Source organism: Aulostomus chinensis, chromosome 21 (assembly GCF_037954235.1).
Source record: "Aulostomus chinensis isolate RoL2024-O1b breed Wild chromosome 21, RoL_Achi_v1.0, whole genome shotgun sequence".
In the NCBI taxonomy this organism is placed as follows: domain Eukaryota; kingdom Metazoa; phylum Chordata; class Actinopteri; order Syngnathiformes; family Aulostomidae; genus Aulostomus; species Aulostomus chinensis.
This window is the reverse complement of record NC_141340.1, coordinates 19,035,001-19,054,841: the sequence shown is the minus strand read 5'-3', so window position 1 is coordinate 19,054,841 and position 19,841 is coordinate 19,035,001. Positions and strand designations below refer to the sequence as shown.

The following is a 19,841-nucleotide window of genomic DNA, read 5'->3' as shown; positions in this document are numbered from 1 at the left end:
TCGCAGAAACGCACAACAAAAAAATGGTTACATGGCCATTTCCTAATTGCCAAGCAGCCACATATGCATGCTGACCTGTACACCTGGGAAACTGCACAACAGCAGCTCCCTGCTGGGTTTCATCAAGAGGTATGGATGAGGTAGGACACAAATTAGCACATGCTCCGTGAAAAACAGGAGGATCCTCGAAATGCCATGACAGATGGTGACCCTTGTCCTTTCTGCCAGTGTCTCTACTCTTACAAAAACTATTGTTGGATTAACAAGACTTGCAACCTCTGATTAAATAAATGTTATGCTGGAAGCGAATGCGGCACGAGTCAATGAGGGGATATTTATCAAGAACTGTGCTCAATTTTTTCAGTGTTGAACAGTCAAATTGTTGCAGCCAAGGGCCATACGGATCTTTTGTGCAGGAATATGAGGGCTAATCATGGAAATACGGGACTCGTGCACGTATTTGAAGTCTTTACTGTTTAGAGGCAAAAAAAAATATTGGAGTATAAAATGGAAAGTGATAGAATAATCACCTCACTTTAGATAGGTAGACTGTGGGAGAGGGTATGACTGATGTATCGAACACTTTGAAACAATGAGTTCATAAAAAGAGATGCACGAGCCGCTGCAAAGTTACAGTGCTGCTTCACCTCTCTGTACTGACTTATCAGAAAAAGTCTGCTCCTGATGGTAATCTGTGACAGGCTACCAAACCGTATTACCTGGCACAAAAAAAAGAGTGATGTGATGTTCCTGCAGCTTGTAAGGCTGTCAGGCAGGTTGAGTGCTGGACGTTTCCACAGAGCAAGAACGAGCCACACTATGGAAAACATCGGCTGCACACTCACAGGACAGCCTGAAGCTCAGGTTGAAAATTAAGGGGAGAGGAAATGACATGATATACAAGAAAATGTGGTATTCTTGCTAGGTGGCAGGTGTATTGATGTATACAGAATATATATCTGGTTAGAAAACGCTTCCAACCATACATTTTCACTCTAGATAGCCACATCACGAGTGTTCCAGCACCAGACATGGTAAACAAACATCGGCCGGTCAGAAGAGAAAAGCTACCACAATTCTAAAGGCATGTTTACCTGTCCGGGGTCTGTGGTGTCAAAATAAACTGTTCAAGTGTGGCATTTGTTACCTTTTCAACCCTGGTAGAGTGTCACTCATAGCTCCTCCCCCTCGTCGTTTTACAGTGTCATAATCATGTTTGATTAACTTTTTTTTGGTTCATTTCCTGTATTTATCCAGTTTCCTCTCACACCTCTGTACCCGGGTTCCCTTGGACCAAGAGCAGTCCAGTCAAACCCACCAGGGTTCGTTGAGAGAAAAGCACCTACTGGAAATTCAAGGTGTTTGAGGGAACCTTTCACATCTGACTTTTAATTTGGATCCGAATCATAAGTTCAGGTGTAAAAGCTCCCCTGGACCAAACAAGTGGATCATGTGACCGGCTCAGAGAGAGGGGCGGGGGAGAAGGTGCTTTTATTCAAAGTCACACTGCAACTGCATGAGCAGGAGTAAAAAAAGTGTTACGACGCTTTTTTGCGATTGGACAGTTTCACAGGGTATCAGTGGAAAGGGAAGGTGTGAATACAATCCCAGGTGTGTTGGGAGTGAGAGGTGAACAGGTCAATGCAGCAAAAAAGGAAAAAAAGTGATAAAAAGCTCCAAATGAAATGTCCCTGTCCTGTAGTTTGAGACTCTGAGGGAGACAAATGGAAAAAAAAAATGCTAATATGTTGCTACTCTTAAAAACGTACACACTTAAGGCTCATTTCGTCTGCTTATTTATGATTTTGCCCTGTGTGTGTGTGTGTGTGTGTGTGTGTGTGTGTGTGTGTGTGTGTGTGTGTGTGTGTGTGCATGTGTTTTTGATATCTGGAAGAGTGATTGTAAATATGACTTTCCGGAATGTGAACCTTATTTTTTGGTTAGATTTAATTTGTCTGTATAATCCCATATGGGATGGGTCATGCCAATGTTCAGACACGAAAATAAAACATTCATTCATTCATTCATTCGTATAGATGATGCTGTTTCACAGAGAAGAGAGAGAGCATACTTTGAGGGATTTGATAGAAGAAAGGAGAACACCAACAATGATGATCCTAACAATAACACCGGTAACTATTGTCACCTTGAAATGCATAAAAAATAGCAGCAACAACACAGATTAACATGGCAGTGAAGCCAGCATACAGGACGAGACTTCAAGTCCTCTCTGCTGTCTTGTCAAGTCCTGTATGTGTCGGATTTTGTGAAATTCGGCCTTGTTGTTTTTGCGCGATCCTGATAAAAAGTTAAGAGGCAGGTCAACACCACTACTTCAATAAAAGGCAGTTTTAACAGATGGGTTCTAAGTCAGACTGTCAAGTATGCGGAGGCAGAGTGCAGTGTTCAATGCTGGGGGTCAGAGGCTCAGGTCAGGCTAGTGTTGAAAAGGGCTTTCACAATCAATCCTGCCGGTTAGATGACGTCCAGCCCAAAATCCATCCTATGATGATCAAATCAAGATGGAATTCAGAGAGAAATTTCTTTGGGAGAAACATGCAGCTGTGTGGAAATAAAAGAAGAAGAAAATTAAAGAACAGAAGTCAGCGTTTCAAAATTTCGACAAACTGTGGCTGTTTGAGGGTTAGCGTGTGCACACAGTGCAGAACAAGCGGAGGCGCTACTGTCTGGTGTCGAAAACTACTGTCACTTTTGGCTTTATGAGGTGAGGCAATGGTTTACTACTGAGTCCCAGAGAACACAGACTGACACTTTATAAAGTCCAACACAGGCACCCACGCGACCCCCTGATACTCCTAAAGACATCCTAATCTTACCTGGCAACAGTCACCATTCTCATAATTAACTTCCTGCTTTTAGTTTGTACGTCACACTGGTTGACATTTATCCTTGTGGAATGCATCCGTGGACCCTCTGCAGCCAAACTCTCCGTTGGTCGGGGGTCACTCAAGTAAAGCCCGGTGGGTCTGCTGTATAGGATCATTCATTATTTAGCCCAGTAATTAAAGGGCTGCTCAGGATGAATGATTCTCTGTCTCACTGGTAAAGTAGAGAGCCTGGTGCTGCTCTGTGGGAGGTCTGACCCCCAAGTAATATTTGGAGATTTATGATAAATGTTAACATATTTGATCATAAATTGCGCAATATACATATATATATACACGTTTTGGTTAATTATTAACAAGTTCATTTTGAAAATGTTCAAAAAAAGATAAATTAAGTAAATGTACATATATTTATGTGCAAATACCACCCAAATCCACTGCAAACTTACTAACTCAAACTTCCTGTAATACACAAGGGGACAACATGCAAACTCCACCCAGAAAGATCCTGTGCTGGATCCATCCATCCATCCATCCATCCATCCATCCATCCATCTATCCATCCATCTATCCATGCATCCATCCATCCATCCATCTATCCATCCATCCATCCATCAATCCATCCATCTATCCATCCATCTATCTATCAATCTATCCATCCATCCATCCATCTATCCATCCATCTATCTATCTATCGATCAATCTATCCATCCACCCATCCATCCATCCAAGTTTAGCGAGTGACGACATGTTTAGCCGCATGCGTTCATTCCATCGCTGGATGTCCAGGTGGTGCTTAGATAACAACGTGGCTTACATAGACAATTGGAGCTCCTTCTGGGGAAAGCCTGGTCTGATCCGGAGAGATGGCGTCCATCCTACTTTGGATGGTGCATCTCTCTTATCTAGGAACATAGGCCAATTTATTAGCAATACTAATCCCTGACAAGCACCCAGAGTTCAGACCAGCAGGCAGAGCTGCAGTTTAACACGCCCCTCTGCTGGTTCCTTCGTGTTGTCACCCACCCAGCCTATAGAAACTGTGTCTGCCCCGAGGCTGTATAAGGCTACACTCAAATCTGGAGGAGTAATTTATAGCAACTGAGTTCAAATTAAAACAACTGGTCCAGCAAATCAACCCAATACAACTATTAAATGTGGTTTGCTTAATATTCGATCTCTCGCATCCAAGTCTCTCCTAGTGAACGATTTAATTACAAATTATCAGATTGGTGTCTTAGCACTTACTGTAACCTGGGTGCAGCCAGAAGAATATGTTAGTTTAAATGAATCTTCCCCTCCTGGTTACATTAACTACCATGTACCTCTTACCACTGGCAGAGGAGGAGGAGTAGCTGCAATTTATCAGTCAAATTTGGTGATTAACCCTCGACCTAACAGTTCATATGACTGTCAGCTTTTCCCACCCAGACTGTCAGCTTTTCCCACCCAGACTGGAAAGCAGAGAAACCACTCTTACTTGCTGTAGTGTACCGTCCTCCTGCACCTTATTCTGAGTTCTTAGAAGAATTCCCTGACTTTCTGTCTAACTTGGCATTGAACTCAGACAAAGTCATTATAGTCGATGACTTTAACATCCATGTGGACGTCAATGATGATTCTCTGGCCACTGCGTTTAAGTCGCTTCTTGATTCTGTTGGCTTCTGTCAGAGGGTAAACAAACCCACTCACACTTTTAATCACATCCTTGATTTCGTACTCACTTATGGAATAGAAGCTGATCTCATCACAGTTCTTCCTCAAAACCCTGTCTCGTCTGATCACTCCTTAATTACATTTGAATTTACTTTAACAAATTATATCCTCCCTGGGGCTGCACGGTGGTGCAGAGGTTAGCACTGTGGCCTCACAGCAAGAAGGTTCCGGGTTCGAGTCCCGGCTCGGGCACGGGATCTTTCTGTGGGGAGTTTGCATGTTCTCCCCGTGTCTGCGTGGGTTCTCTCCGGGTACTCTGGCTTCCTCCCACAGTCCAAAGACATGCAATTGGGGACTAGGCTGATTGAATACTCTAAATTGATCGTAGGTATGAATGTGAGTGTGAATGGTTGTTCGTCTCTCTATGTCGGCCCTGCGATGGACTGGCGACCTGTCCAGGGTGTACCCCGCCTCTCGTCCGTTGACGCTGGGATAGGCTCCAGCCCCCCCGCGACCCTTAATGTGTAGGAATAAGCGGAAGATGACGATGGATGGATGGATCCTACCTGGGAAAAAGTCCCGCTTCAGTAGATGTCTATCTGACACTGCTGTTTCTAGATTTACGGAGCTTATTCCAGCAGAACTTGCTGCCACATCTTGTAGTAATATAATGGGCAGTTATGCTGATTTCACCCCCTCACAGGTAGACTATCTTGTGGACAGCACTGCAGCAGCACTCCTTGGGACACTTGATGCCGTAGCTCCCCTGAAGAAGAAGGTTATCAACCAAAAGAGAATAGTTCCCAGGTACAGCCCAGTGCTGTGTGCCTTAAAACAGAAGACCAGACAACTGGAAAGGAAGACACATTCCAGCCAGCACGAGGAAGTCCGCCAAGCCTGGAAGGAGAGTTTATTAATATATAAAAAAGAACTCTGTAATGCTAGAAGCGCTTACTACTCGTCCCTGATAGAAAAGAATAAGAACAACCCCAGATTCCTCTTCAGCACCGTGGGCAGGCTCACCAAGAACCATAGAGCTGTTGAGCCATGCATCCCCCCAGCTCTCAGCAGTGAAGACTTCCTATCTTTCTTCACTGAAAAGATTGTGAATATTAGAACAAAGATTGCCAGTAATGGAGGACAGACTACAGTCCCCACAGAAGCACCTCCCAGACTTGGTGCTCACTTGGACAGCTTCTCCCCCATCGACCTGTCAGAATTAACTTCTGCAGTCACTTCCTCCAAGTCAGCCACTTGTCTGCTGGATCCCATCCCAACAAGCCTCCTTAAGGATGCCTTCCCTCTAGTCAACACTTCTATATTAAATCAAATTAATCTTTCCTTAGTCACAGGTTATGTGCCACAGGCCTTTAAGGTGGCTGTCATCAACCCTTTACTTAAAAAACCTTCTCTTGACCCAGATGTGTTAGCCAACCATAGACCGATATCCAACCTCCCCTACATCTCCAAGATCCTTGAGAAGGTTGTCCTGGAGCAGCTACATAAACATCTGCACAGCAACGAGCTCTTTGAAGCCTTCCAGTCTTGATTCAGGGAACACCATAGCACTGAAACAGCGCTCTTTGAAGCCTTCCAGTCTGGATTCAGGGAACACCATAGCACTGAAACAGCACTGGTCAGAGTCTCTAATGATCTTCTTATAGCTTCAGACAGAGGTCTTGTCTCTGTGCTATTCCTTTTTGGACCTCAGTGCTGCATTTGACACCATCGACCACAGCATCCTGCTACAGAGACTAGACCATGACATTGGGATTAAAGGAACTGCCCTAAAATGGTTTAAGTCCTACTTATCAGATAGGTTTCAGTTTGTTCATGTTAATAATGACTATTCAGAGTACAGCAGAGTTACATATGGTGTACCACAGGGTTCAGTTTTAGGACCGATTCTCTTCACTCTTTACATGCTCCCATTAGGTGACATAATACGGAAGCACTCGATCAACTTCCAGTGTTATGCGGACGACACGCAACTTTACTTGTCGATGGAGCCAGACGACACAAGCCAGTTGACTAATCTGCAAGACTGCCTGAAAGACATTAAATCCTGGATGTCTTCTAACTTCTTAATGCTAAATTCAGATAAAACTGAGGTAATCATTTTTGGACCTAAACACCACAGGGACACACTCTTGAATCGGATCACTACTCTAGATGACATCACCCTAACTCCGAGTACAACTGCAAGGAACCTTGGGGTCATTTTTGACCAGGACCTTTCCTTCAGCTCCCACATAAAGCATGTGACTAGGACCGCCTTCTTCCATCTGCGAAGTATCGCTAAGATTAGGAATATCCTTTCCCAGAGTGATGCTGAGAAACTGGTGCATGCATTTATCACTTCTAGGCTGGACTACTGCAACTCTCTCTTGTCAGGATGTCCTAAATACTCTCTAAAGAGTCTCCAGCTGGTCCAGAACGCTGCAGCGAGGGTTTTGACGGGAGTTAAGAAGAGAGAACACATCTCTCCCACTTTAGCTTCTCTCCACTGGCTTCCTGTAGGATCTAGAATCGACTTCAAAATCCTTCTGCTGACTTATAAGGCTCTCAATGATAAAGCCCCATCCTATTTGAAAGAACTCAGTCCCTGCTGTCCTACCAGAGCTCTCCACTCCCAGAATGCAGGTCTTTTAGTGATTCCCAGTATCTCTAAAAACAAAATGGGAGGTAGAGCCTTTAGTTACCGGGCTCCTCTACTATGGAACCAGCTGTCTCCATGGGTCAGAGAGGCAGACACTCTGACTACGTTTAAGTCCAGGCTTAAGACTTTCCTTTATGACAGAGCCTTCAGTTAGGACTGGTTCAGGTAGCTCTGAACCATTGATAGCTATGCTGCTACAGGCTTAGACTGCTGGGGGACACATTAGGTTACATGGAGCCCTTCCCTCCTCTCCTCTCCCCCTCTCTCCTCCTCTCCTCCCTGCACATTTTTGAAACTGTCATTACCACTACTTGTTTCACTTTGTAGTTTGGCCTTGGTGTCTCGCAGTCTCTCTGTGTTTCCACAGATGCACCAGAGCCCCAACCGCCGCCTGCATCGCCCCCCCCCCCCTTATTCCCTACTGTCACACCGGCCTGCACTCCCCTCCCATAAACCAGTCTACCATCCAGTCCCCCATCAAGCTGGCTTGCTCTCCCTGCCTCCCCTTCCAGAAGCTTCCTTCTTCAACTGTTATTAACATTTCCATGTTTCCCACATTTTGTATTGTAAACTCTTTTCTTGTCTGTAACAACATCTACTGCACGTCTGTCCGTCCTGGTGAGGGATCCTCCTCTGTTGCTCACCCTGAGGTTTCTCAGATTTTTCCCTGTTAAAAGGGTTTTCTATGGAGTTTTTCCTCAGTCGATGTGAGGGTCTAAGGACACAGGATGTTGTTATGATGCCATGTGAAGCCCTTTGAGACAAACTGGTGGTGAAAACGGGCTCTACAAATAAACTTGCCTTGCCTTGCCTTGCCTTGTTACTGATATGTGAATGAACACAGGCTCAGTTCACAGCTCTGATGAAACCACTGACTTTGAACTACACAGTGAAGGAGTTGGTCATCAAGGTTGATGGCAGCTTATTAAGTTCTATCTTTGATCAAATAATAGAAATGTAAATGAATTCAGCATTGATTGCATTTCCCTCCTTTCTTTTGGTGCCCTCAGACTTTCTGAGAACTGGAGGAGGAACTGCTCTCTGTTCTGTGTTTGTTCTGCTCAGTGGAGGAAGGAACCAAGGACCGGAGCTCTAAGTTTTCAAATTTTTTTGTCTGCCAGAAGTGAGCTGTCTTCTGTCTCAGGGGACACAGTCGGGTGGACCGGGGCGGATGAGGACCTGCTGCTTCCTTGAATGACACACTGGCTTGGGCCACAGTGGATGAGGGTCCTGAGTTCCTCAGTGAAACAGTCTGGTGAATGTTTGTGGAGGACTGCTGTGTGTTGTCTCAATGATGAAAAGCAGCACAAACATAGGAACATCATGAATGTTTTCCAGCAGTCAACACTGTACAACTATTCTAGTACTCTGAGGACCTGCTACTTTCTACAGTCGTCTCTACTGTATACTTGTACTACCAGTTGTTATGAGCATCTGTGGATTTCTAAATATTCCAGCTCTCAGTTTGCAACTGTATAGTGATGAAGGGTCAGTTTAGAGCTGTCAATCAATTTCAATAATTGATATTAGCATCTGTAGATTATTTTAGGAACACAAATACTTTTACTTCATTCTGAGGATGAGCAGACGTTCAATATAATTTTAATTTCTTGGTCAAAGACTCCTACAAGTCAGAGAGGATCTGGGCTGGATTGTGAAGCTTCTGAGAGGGAAACATTCACTCTGGACTGGACTGAGAATGGAGCAGCCTCAGCTTCCTGGAGCCTGACTTGCCTCTGTGGTCTAAGGCTGTGTGGGCTGACATCACAGTGAAACTACTGAGATCACAGAGCCTTTGAGATGACAGACTGAGTTCCTTTTTTTCCCTAAAATGAGGAAAAAGTGTTGTGTCTGTATTTGTGTTTCCTGCATCAGTTCAAAAGTGACTGTACCAGAGGGGATGTAGCTCAGTGGTAGAGCGCATGCTTTGCAAGTTTGAGGCCCCGGGTTCAATCCCTGGCATCTCCAGCTGGTCCTTTGGAGCCTTCATCTTATCAGCTAAATTGATCCCTAAATGTGACAACAGTTGATAACAAACTACCAGAAGAGAAACCAGTCTGTTGCATATCAAAGTATTTGGAGCTGGGTCAGTGTGACTGTAAACCTTCATAGTCAGCCTGAAGGAGCTGGTTTTATCTTTGATTGGGCAATCCCACACACAGCTGCTCTCAGTTGCCAAATGTGTGTGTCCTCACTCCTCTATCCTCCTGCTGCCTTCAGAATACAGACACAATTCAACTTGGTAAGTTTGGTGCATAGAAGTGCTCCTGAAAAGATGTGTGTCAGCCCACAGCTGACTGTTCTTACCTGGAACCTCAGGATGAATCTGATGTTGACTTTTGGACAAATCACCTGTTCATCAGTTCAATCATCACTTCCATCCATTTTCTACTGCTTATCTTATTATAGAAAGGAGTCTGTCTGCTGTGTGACTGAGGCAGTTAATGTGAGCTGCTGCATGTCTCAGCTGTGTGTGTGTGTGTGTGTGGGGGGGGGGGGCTGTGTGTGTGACTGGTCGGCTGCTAAGGATTATTGATGAGATCAATCATGATTGGCTCAGAGATCACAGCACAGCAGTAACCAGATGGAGACTTTTTGATTTTATTTTGGAGGGGGGGCAATTTCTAAGTCAGACACATCGTCACAATTTGAAGTTTTTCCCAGTAAAAAATAAACAAAACAAATCCAAAACATTATTTGACTTTTGATGTCTAAATTGTGTGGAAATTGTAAGTCCAACAAGCAGGAGGCCGTTTGTGCTTGGAAACTGTGGAGCACATCACCAATAACTCCTGGTTAATTTACAGTTGTTTTCTACAAAAAGTTTTAAAAATGAACTAAATGCTAAATCCCTAGTAGTCATCATTGTTTTCATATATTTTCTGTCTGTGATGCCCTTTAGACGGTTCTTTTCCTCTGAATTCATGAGGAGAGCTGCAGTGACAGAGACAGGTATGGTACAACAGAGTACTACAGAAATACTGCATTTGTTATAAAAGAGTACTTCTTCATTTATGAACTGAATAGATTTAAAGGTTTAAGCTTCAAGGAAAATGGCTCAGCCATCCAGCAACACTTCCACTCAACCTCCTGACCTCTCCTTCATCTGTTTAATGCAACGATTCACTGTCATTATTCTGATGTAGTCAACAACTGTCAGGATCCCAGTCTTTTTCCATGATGTTCCCGTTCCCTCCTTCCCTTTTGTGGGCGTCTTTGTCTTTTTCCTAGCTAATATATAACAATACTGAAAGAGTGTCATGCAGATTTAGACCACAGGTGCAGTTTTATCAATCAAGACCTGTTGAATCAATGGAGAGTCAGATGACCTGTGACAGAGATGCATTAACAACTTCTGTCCAGAAGATGGCATCAGAGAACCATTCATCCATCCATTTTCTTCCACTTGTTCCTGATGAGGGTCCTGGGGGGGTGGAGTCTATCCCAGTGGCTTTCGAGCGAGAGGCAGGGTTCACCCTGGACAGGTCACCAGTCCATCACAGGGCCAACACATAGAGACACACAACCATTCACACTCACAGTCAGATGCATTTGTGGCCCCAAGATATCCTGCAACACACAGAGCAAGCCATTGTTCAGGTTTTCAAACTTACACTTTCGCCATACAATCTTGGATGGGCAGCTTACATCTTCAGCCCTGCAGCAACAGAGCCACAATGTGGTCTGCACATGTCATGTCCCCAAGAGTGTCTTCATTGTTGTCTTTGTCATTGTTGCAGCTTCCATATCCCTGCCCAGTATGTATGTCTGAAGCACATACATACGCGACCCAGGCCTCACCCTCTGCCTCTTCACCCACTGCACATAACTGCAGACAGCGAGACCACAAACAGTCAAGGCCTGGCCGTCCCGTCAATTGAACTGGACGCACCTCAAGAGAGCAACCCTTACGATCTCCTTTTGCCAAGGGGGGAGTCGTACAGGTCCCGCGGGGTCACCCCGGAGTGAGCGCCAAAACCCACGACTGCCCCATCCATGCTTCGCACCGAGGAGTGCCCCTCGCACATCCTACGCCCCTCGATGGTGGCGGCCGTTTCTGGGAAGAGACGAGCGTAGGAGGCGAGGGCGTCCTTGTTTCCGGCCAGGAGCGACTCGCTGTCCCTCTCCTGCAGGTGAGCAACCAGAAGGCTGCTGGCGTAGCCCACGTCGTTGCTCAGGAGCCACTTGAACGTCTGCCCCTGGTATTTGCCAAACTGGAGCTCGCTCTCACTGAGCACCAGCTGGAAGCAACCAGGGTCACCTCCGGCCTGGAGCACACAGGTCTTCGCCTCCTCCCTCACCAGGTCGGGCTTCTTGACCTGCGTGACCTTGGCTTTCCCAGCTTGGGCCAGCCATCTCGCTGCAGGCATTGGAGCCAGGGTGAGCTCGCTGGACGTAGCTCCGTGAAATCGGAATACGGGTTTGTAATCCATTGTGCAAAGAGTCACGCAAAACACCCTCTTTTAGCATGACGCCTGTAATCAAACGCACGCACGCGGGCGCGCGCACACACACGCACAAGCACAAACTACAGAAAATGCACTCTTTGCCACACAGCGCCTGCCTCATTCATTCCTTCAAGTATAATGAGCAATGTATATTCATCAACAGATTAAAAAAATATAGCGGAACTTTTGGCGTCCATGGCGGCGGAAAACGCCGTACTTCCGTCCCTAAGACACACAAACGGGAGCTACACGTTCGGACAGGACACCGACATAAATATGTGGTGTTTATTGCTTCAAGTGTGACGTTTGCATGGAACCGATATCAAGTCTCATATTTTCCATTCATTCATTCATTCATTCATTCAAACGGACAGTACAAAGTCCGCTCGCAGAAGCCGCAAAGCTCCAAACAGTCTCAAGAAATAACAACACCAAGTAGTTCCTCATTCGGTGTGAAAAAGTGCAAACAGTCGCAAGAAATATCAAGGATAAGACACCCACAAAGTCCGTCATTCGGCGTGGTAAAGTTTTTGTGAAGTTTCTGGTCTTTGTAGAGCGAGGAAGAGCGCAGCGAGGTTTACCTGTCGGAGTCACAGAAGAACAGTGACGGAAAACGCCGAGCGCACCAGGAAAAAGGTAGCCGGATGCCGTCGACCAATCAAATCATCTGCTGGTTAAAGCGAGCCGCCGATTGGCTGGCTGCTAAATTGGACTCTTCGTTGGACTGGAGTGCCGAAGAACGCGATCCCAAGCCAACCCGTTCTTCTCGTGTGGCGGGATCGGCCGACGGGCCGCCGGGGAGCCGGGGTCGGGGCGCCCCTCCGGGGAAGGACGGCGCCGACGCCGCCCGGATCGGCCGCCCAAGCCCCGAGAACTGGCGAGCCGGGGGACAATTTGGAACGCAACGGCCCGGGAGGCCTCCCTATTGGCCGCTCGCCCCGGAAAGAGCGGGGCCAATGGGAGCGCCGTTATTGAAATTAGCCACGCGCCGGCTCGGGGAGGGCTCGGCTCGTCTCGTGGTTCGCGGCGGTGACCGAGGGAGGCGCAGTTTGTCGCTTTCCTTCCACCGTTGAAGATGAGATATTTTATTTTAATTCTTAATTCTTCGACTGATGTTGATATTCGTTGTATTTATTAATATTATCATTATTTATAAGTGCTGAAGAAACACTTTTTGCTGAAACACTTTTTATGTTTGCTTCTTTACTCATCTATCTATCTATCTATCTATCTATCTATCTATCTATCTACATGGATTTATGTTGTAAATGTTTGTGTTGTAAAGAAATACAAACCAACTGTCACAGCAAGCAAGACAAAAAAACAACAACAACAACAACAGGGTTTTGCCAACACCAATATGTTTTATTTCAAAACAATAAAAGGATGGAAGCGCAGCCAGTGCCTCAAATGTTCTCTGTCCGGCCGGCTCTTTTCCTCGCCAGCCAGAGGTCAGGGTGCAGTCCCTCTGACAGGGCACAGAATTTTTCAGTGGTTCTGCCAGTGCCGCCAAAGGAACTGTGCCCGTAGTCTTTCCTCAGCGGCAGACCACAGAGCTGGCAGATGTGAGTCTTGTGGGGCTTGTGGGTGTTTCGGGCGGGGGCTCCCCCCCCCCTCCTCCTCCTTCCTGACGCGCCAGGAGGTGGTTCTGGGGACGGACGGCGCGCTTCTCTCCCACTCTTGCTGTAGCCACTGCTCAGCAGTCCTCTGCCCCCCGTCTGCCATGGGGCAGAAGAAGCGCCCCCGGTAGAAGGCGTGGTCAGAGTTGAAGTGCTGCGGTTGCCCGCAGATGCAGCAGGGGTTCCCTGGAGCCATGTCCGGGTCGGTCGTGGCGAGGAGCTCCCTGTCCTTCTCCTCCTTCTTCTTCCTTCTGTACAGGGTCACCCTGCTGGGGAGCCTGACAGACGGGGAGGGGAGGAGGGTGGAGAGGCGGAGGGTTGCGTGCGGGAGGGTGCCGGGGCAAGCTCCGGCGGCGGCTGGCTGGATGCGGAGGAGGAGACGGTGGCGGTGGCGGCTGAAGGTTGCATCCGTCGCCGCTTGCCGCTCTTGGGCAGCTGCCCCCTGCTGCCGCTTGCGGCGTCTCCTTCCTCTCCTGTCCCTGGCTGGCTCTGTGTGTCAGAGGAGGTGAACCCTGCAAAAAACACACATGTATGAATAATATTCCACGCGGACTGACACGCGCAGCAGGCCGTGGACACACACCTGGATCACAGTCCTCCTCCTCCTGCTCCTCCAGGTGTTTGGCCTTAAAGAGACGCTTCCCAGGCTCCATCGCGAAGGCTAATGAAGAGAGCAGAGGTGGTTGAGGCTGTTTTTAAAAGACTTTACTCTGGGCTCGTCTACCTGCTCACCTTTGACCAATCATCGGCCTCCCTCCTGTGGATCCTCGCACGACAGAAAATGCACTCTATGTCACACACAGCGCCTGCCTCATTCATTCGTTCATTCATTCAAGTATAATGAGCAATGTATATTCATCAACAGATTAAAAAAAAAAATATATATATATATATATATATATATAAATAATTAAATATAGCGGAACTGTTGGCGTCCATGGCGGCGGAAAACGCCGTACTTCCGTCCACGTTAAGACACACAAACGGGAGCTACACGTTTGGACACGACACCGACATAAATATGTGGTGTTTATTGCTTCAAGAAGGACGTTTGCATGGAACCGATAACAAGTCTCATTTTTTTTTCCATTCCTGCGTTTGTGCAAACGTACAGCGCGAAGTCCGCTCGCAGAAGCCGCAAAGCTCCAAACAGTCTCAAGAAATAACAACGCCAAGTAGTTCCTCATTCGGTGTGAAAAAGTGCAAACAGTCGCAAGAAATATCAAGGAGAAGACACCACAAAGTCCGTCATTCGGCGTGGTAAAGTTTTTGTGAAGTTTCTGGTCTTTGTAGGGCAAGGAAGAGCGCAGCGAGGCTTACCTGTCGGAGTCGCAGAAGAACAGTGACGGAAAACGCCGAGCGCACCAGGAAAAAGGTAGCCGGATGCCGTTGACCAATCAAATCATCTGCTGGCTAAAGCGAGCCGCCGATTGGCTGGCTGCTAAATTGGACTCTTCGTTGGACTGGAGTGCTGAAGAACGCGATCCCGGAGGCGCATAAGCCAGGGATTGATCACCCCGGTCAGGTTGCCTTGGCTGAGGGGGTCTGATGTTGAAAGACCTGAAACCCCCAATGATCCCAGGATACAACATCAATGATGATGTGTCCTTGCGTATCCGCAAGATGTATCTTTGAACAGTAGTTCTGCTGATCACTCTGTGCTCTCCTCTCATGTGGCGCACGCAGCGAGCTCGCATGAGTGGTATGAAGACGCCACGCCATTCTTTTTTTGTGTATTTAGTTTACTCAGATTAGTGTTTATTTATTGCAGGAGCCGCGGTGTAAGATTGCTGGGAGGTACAGTGGATATCGCAAGGCCCTAAAGAAACACTGCTGCTTTGCCACGATCGGATTCTGCCTGTGTTTTGCCTTGCCACCGTGGTCCACGCTTGGCTGAAGTTCACGCCAGCCACGTGGTGTCTCACACCTACACCTGTCATCTGTTGCTGTGGGTTCTGGCTGGTGCAGTCCAATTCCCATAATTTATATGTGTGGTTAAAGGTGGTTAGTTTTCATTTGTCTGTTTGATTAACTTATCTTTTGTCATATTTCATTCAGTGAGGACTTTTTTTTGATAAATTAACTCATTTATTTTCTTCATTTCAGTTATCTTGTGTTCAATCAGTGAATTACCATTTTCTTTTTTGTTATTGGGTTGTTTGATTTCAGTATCGCTTCCTTTGAGTGGCTTGATTTGATTAGTTTCATTCTGTTTTGTGGGTATTTTGTGATTGATTAGTCAATTACTTTATCATTTCATTCCAGTTATTTTGCGTAGTCTATATCTACTTTGTTTGACCATATCTTGTAGGCCATATTGTTTTGGGTAGTGTTAAAAATTATTTTGATTTCATTTATATATCCTGAGTTCAATTAGTAATTTAAGTAATTTTGTTTGGGATCTTCCCATCAATATAGTTTGGTTTTCTCCTTATTTCCCCAGGAGCTGAAGGCCCCAAAGGTGGTGGAACGGGTGTCGCAGGTGGTGGGATCCCCTTTCCCGTGTCCTGTGTTGTTCACCCCCCGTTTGGTTTGTGCACTTAAATAACACTTGTGAGTGTGTGTATGAACTGCATTTTCTGTGTGATAGTGCCACGTGTGTATGGGGTGACCTTTTTTTTGGGCTCCCAAATTGCCCTCGCGGCCCAGTCCACCCTGGTAGCCTCAGCTCTGAGCGGCTTCCCTATTTCCCCTCACCTTGCCCAGTGTCTTGTATGGAGTTTTAAACGTGATCTAAATTTGAAAGTATTATAACAAATAAAACTTTTTTTTTTGTACCTGAACCACGTCTCCTGCTTTCAGGGTTAACGAACCGGAGTGCCTTAACTCTGATATTATAGTATTTAAATTCCCTGGGTGAAACTCCCAGGGTGGCGTTGTCTTGTTTAATTTTTTTTTACTGTGATTTGCCTTTGACTAGTACCCCCCGCTCGCCACAACATGTTTTTGTTTGTTTAAAAAAAATGAAACTTTGAGCCTTATGGTTGGATGTATCAAATTGAAACTCACATATGGAAATTGATATTTGAGAAAAAAATGTTAGTTTGTTCAGAAGGACCATTAAAGGCTCCAATTTCTGAGAATTGGAATTTTCTGTCAATTATTTCATAGTTCAGGCTTTACAGGGCTAATTATCTGATGATGTGCTTATTGTACCTGCCCTAGTGGGTGTATCTTGTTTCGTGCTTTACACGTTTTCACTAGCAGGAATCATTAACATAATGTAATGTGTAGCTGCTTTGAAGTAGACTCTTGGTGCATGTTTATGTCATTCCTGGACAGTCTGGAAAAGCTGCCAGTCGACGCAAGAGCTTCAGTGTTTGCAGGGTACATTTAGCTCAAGGGAGAGAAATGCAAAGACACAAGACAAAATCCTCAGCATGAACATTTCTTTGTATTCGCAGAAGGTATTCCAGAGACAATCCAAGGACAGTGCAGGATTAAGTCAATATACAAATGAGACAACAATGATTCTTTTCATCATGATTAACAATCCACCGTTCTACTTAGCAAACAGCACCTCAACATTAATCAGCAGAAAATGCCCCTGAGATTAAAAAAATAACTATTTCTCTGGAAACATGTTTTTAAGACATTCATCAGTTTTCATATCACAAGTCACAGGTCCAGCAGATGAGTGTTCTGAAGTTAATCCAACTTGGACTGAAATCCCAACAAGGTCTACTGCTATTTCCAAATCCCACTAAGGCACAAGATTTCCTGCAGGCTAATTGTGGGTTATAATCCCGTTAACGTTCCCGCTAATGTCCCAAATCACATCACAATCTTCGTCAAAACAATCACAACTTATTTTGAAAACTGTGCAGCTTTATTCTAATTATGAATTCTACAGAATTTTAACTTGAATGTTAGATTTCACTTGGATTCAAAGTTCCATGCTATTCCCAGAACCCCAAACATGCTGTTTACCTTAATGCCCTTATGAATAGGTTTGATTACTGTAGATCATAGGAAGAGGAAACATAAGTAATAGCAATGAAGTCCCCGAGGATCTGAATTTATGATTTCTCTTGGAGTCTTGGTGTCTTCATGGAGCTGGTGGCAGCAGCACTCATGGGGCACTGGCATCCAAAGCGGACTTTGTAGTCATAACACCTTATTCCCGGCTGTTGATTGTCATGCCAACAGACCAGCCCCTCAGTTGGACTGAAGCTGGAAAAGTGTTTAAGCTAGTTAGTCATTGGTGCACTCGTCTTCTCTGAAACGCACACACCTTGCAGTGTTTTCTGATTTCTGTTTCACTAAGAAATAGTGAAAATTTGAAAAAAATTCCCTGAATGTAAGCCACCTCAGTTCCATTAACATCCTGGACTTTCCTTCCTCCCTAACATCAACTTGGGCTCCATGAATCCTGTAGTTACCGTGCACCACACTCACTTTGCCGGATGGGTTCACCAGATAGTCCTTAGCCACTGAATCAGACTCAGCACTGTTGTTAGATGGTTTTGCCTTCCATGCTGACAAGCAACTCATGATCACTTTAGATGTTTGTCAGACCTGGACGTAGTTAAATGTTTACGTCTTCTCTCCCATTGGCCCTTCAAAGAGTTGGCCTTCTTCTGATCAGATGGTGTATTTTATTCTATCAGGTTCCTAAGAGTTGAAACTTACCATGATGAAAGGCATTGATTAGCTGAGGGCGACTACAGGTCTGTGATTAGATATACAGTGCTGATGACGCTGAAGTCAGTACTGTTTTCCAACAAGTCAACTTACTGTTTGAAGCTCTGGTTTGTCCGTCCAGCTGGGGTTCCGTCAACAGTCATGGCTTCGATTTCCTGAGGGCTGTCACAGATTTCTCCAGGATACTTGTCCTGCAGCACACTCAAACGCTCCCTGTCCCCTCTTCCATCAGGATCATCTGAGTCGTACCAGTTGGTCCAGCACACTAGACAGAAACCAAACAAGAGGATGGAACCTAACTTCGTCTACTACTAATTAAACACAAATTATTTAGTGATGCTTCAAAGGATTCATGTACTCACAATTCCCTTCTCTGCAGCAGAAGTTGCGTGGGCACTGGAAGCGAACTTTATAATCACTGCAGCGTCCCGGCTTCTGGTCAGAGTTTCTACAGATGAATCCAGTGGTTGTGTCAGACCTGCAGAAGGAACCAAAGTTCAGTCAGGACGGTTGATGGACTGACAACTCTGCTGTCTGAGGGGTTTGGCCTGATGTTTTTAGGGTAATAACCAGCTGTTTTATCTTCCACCAAAATAGTCCGAACTGTGACATGAAGCGGTCAGTAAGGACCTGTGATTTAGTGCGCTGTCTCGCTGCTGCTGTCTGCTAGGATACGGCTGTGACCCATTTGCTTTAGCAGCTCACTGCTTATGCATGAGGTCGTGCTGGTGATACCCAGCAGGGGTACAATAACAAAGACTCAGAAACATAAGTGATGCATTTGCATACTTTCTGAGGTAAAGTGGTCAGAAAAGCATCAATTCACAGTGCATTCAGTACTCACGTGTCAATCGTGTCCCCTGTTGTATCAACGCTGGCCCCAGATGTAGTTTGGACCTCAATCTGAAGGGGAGTCTCACAGATTTTCCCAGGATATTCTTGATGGAGAAATGCAAGAGTCTCAAAGTCTCCCCGTCTATTTGGGTTGTCTCGATCAAACCATTTAGTCCAGCATTCTGGGAGGGGGGAGAAGTAGAAATACAAGTTTGAGATCAGCCGAAGATTACATGGCATAGGAGATGCTGAGGGCACGAGCTACGCCTGGCCTGTGGGCCACATCCAGCTCTTCGGGTGTCCTCCGTATGTCTGAGTTTGATTTCAGTCTGCCTGCAAACACTTTTAGTGTCATGTTTGTGTGGAGGGAGATGAAGCAGTAATTGGGGATGTCGAAATGAAAGGGGGCCGTCGTTCTGAAGAGCTTCTTTGCCTTCAGAGAGGTCAGTATTTTCATGAAGGCAGGCAGATTCAAATCTATCCATCCATCATCTAAGCTATCAGCATGATAGAAACAGTCTACTTACCAGCATCCGACTCAGAAGCTCCTGCATGAGAAAACATGAATCAGAAGATGAGTGATAAAGTTCATGGGACCATCAGTTGAACAGTCTTCACTCAGAGCTCATGAACATCAGTGAATCTGAAGCACAGCCTGAATGAACACCAGACACCAACAACAGAAGCAGAAGCAGCCTCTTCCAGCTGTTCTGCTCTTGCTGTAACAATAGTTTTACTGGAGGTTGAAGCACATCTCAGTGTGTCAGTGTCCCTGAAGCATGAGTGTGGACTCTCAGAGTGTGTGTGTGTGTGTGTGTGTGTGTGTGTGTGTCTGGATGAGAGAGTGTCTTCTTGCCTACCTATGGAGTACTTTGCTTTGAAGCCTTTGTGATGGATCGTGCTGTCTGAGTAGAACCTGAGTGTCATGGAGGGCCCTGTTGACATTTGGGTCAATGGCAGGGTGTCTCCACATAACCGGGTAATTAGGTTGTTAGAGGTTGAGCCATCATACAGCTCCAAAGCATCATATGTACACCTGAGAAGCACACATAAGAGAACATAATATTCATATAATGACATTAGAAAGCTGTGAGGAGAATTCTCATTGATGGAAAATAAAGAACACATTCAGTTT

At 45.8% G+C, this 19,841-nt stretch overlaps 1 protein-coding gene and 1 non-coding gene across 2 annotated transcripts in view; one reads left to right on the top strand and one right to left on the bottom strand.

The window, feature by feature from the left end:
• Positions 1-19,841, bottom strand: part of LOC147241938 (uncharacterized) — a 179,576-nt gene that overhangs the window by 156,161 nt on the left and 3,574 nt on the right. Inside the window, exons 3-6 of the mRNA XM_086192367.1 lie at positions 19,567-19,742; positions 19,234-19,254; positions 18,717-18,888; positions 18,250-18,350 (exon numbers count right to left, since the gene is read on the bottom strand). Of these exons, the coding sequence (XP_086048493.1) occupies positions 18,250-18,350; positions 18,717-18,888; positions 19,234-19,254; positions 19,567-19,742 (470 nt within the window). The remainder of the gene's footprint in view (positions 1-18,249; positions 18,351-18,716; positions 18,889-19,233; positions 19,255-19,566; positions 19,743-19,841) is intronic.
• On the top strand, positions 9,058-9,129 carry trnaa-ugc (transfer RNA alanine (anticodon UGC)). Its single transcript has one exon. It is a non-coding gene; the product is annotated as a tRNA-Ala (tRNA).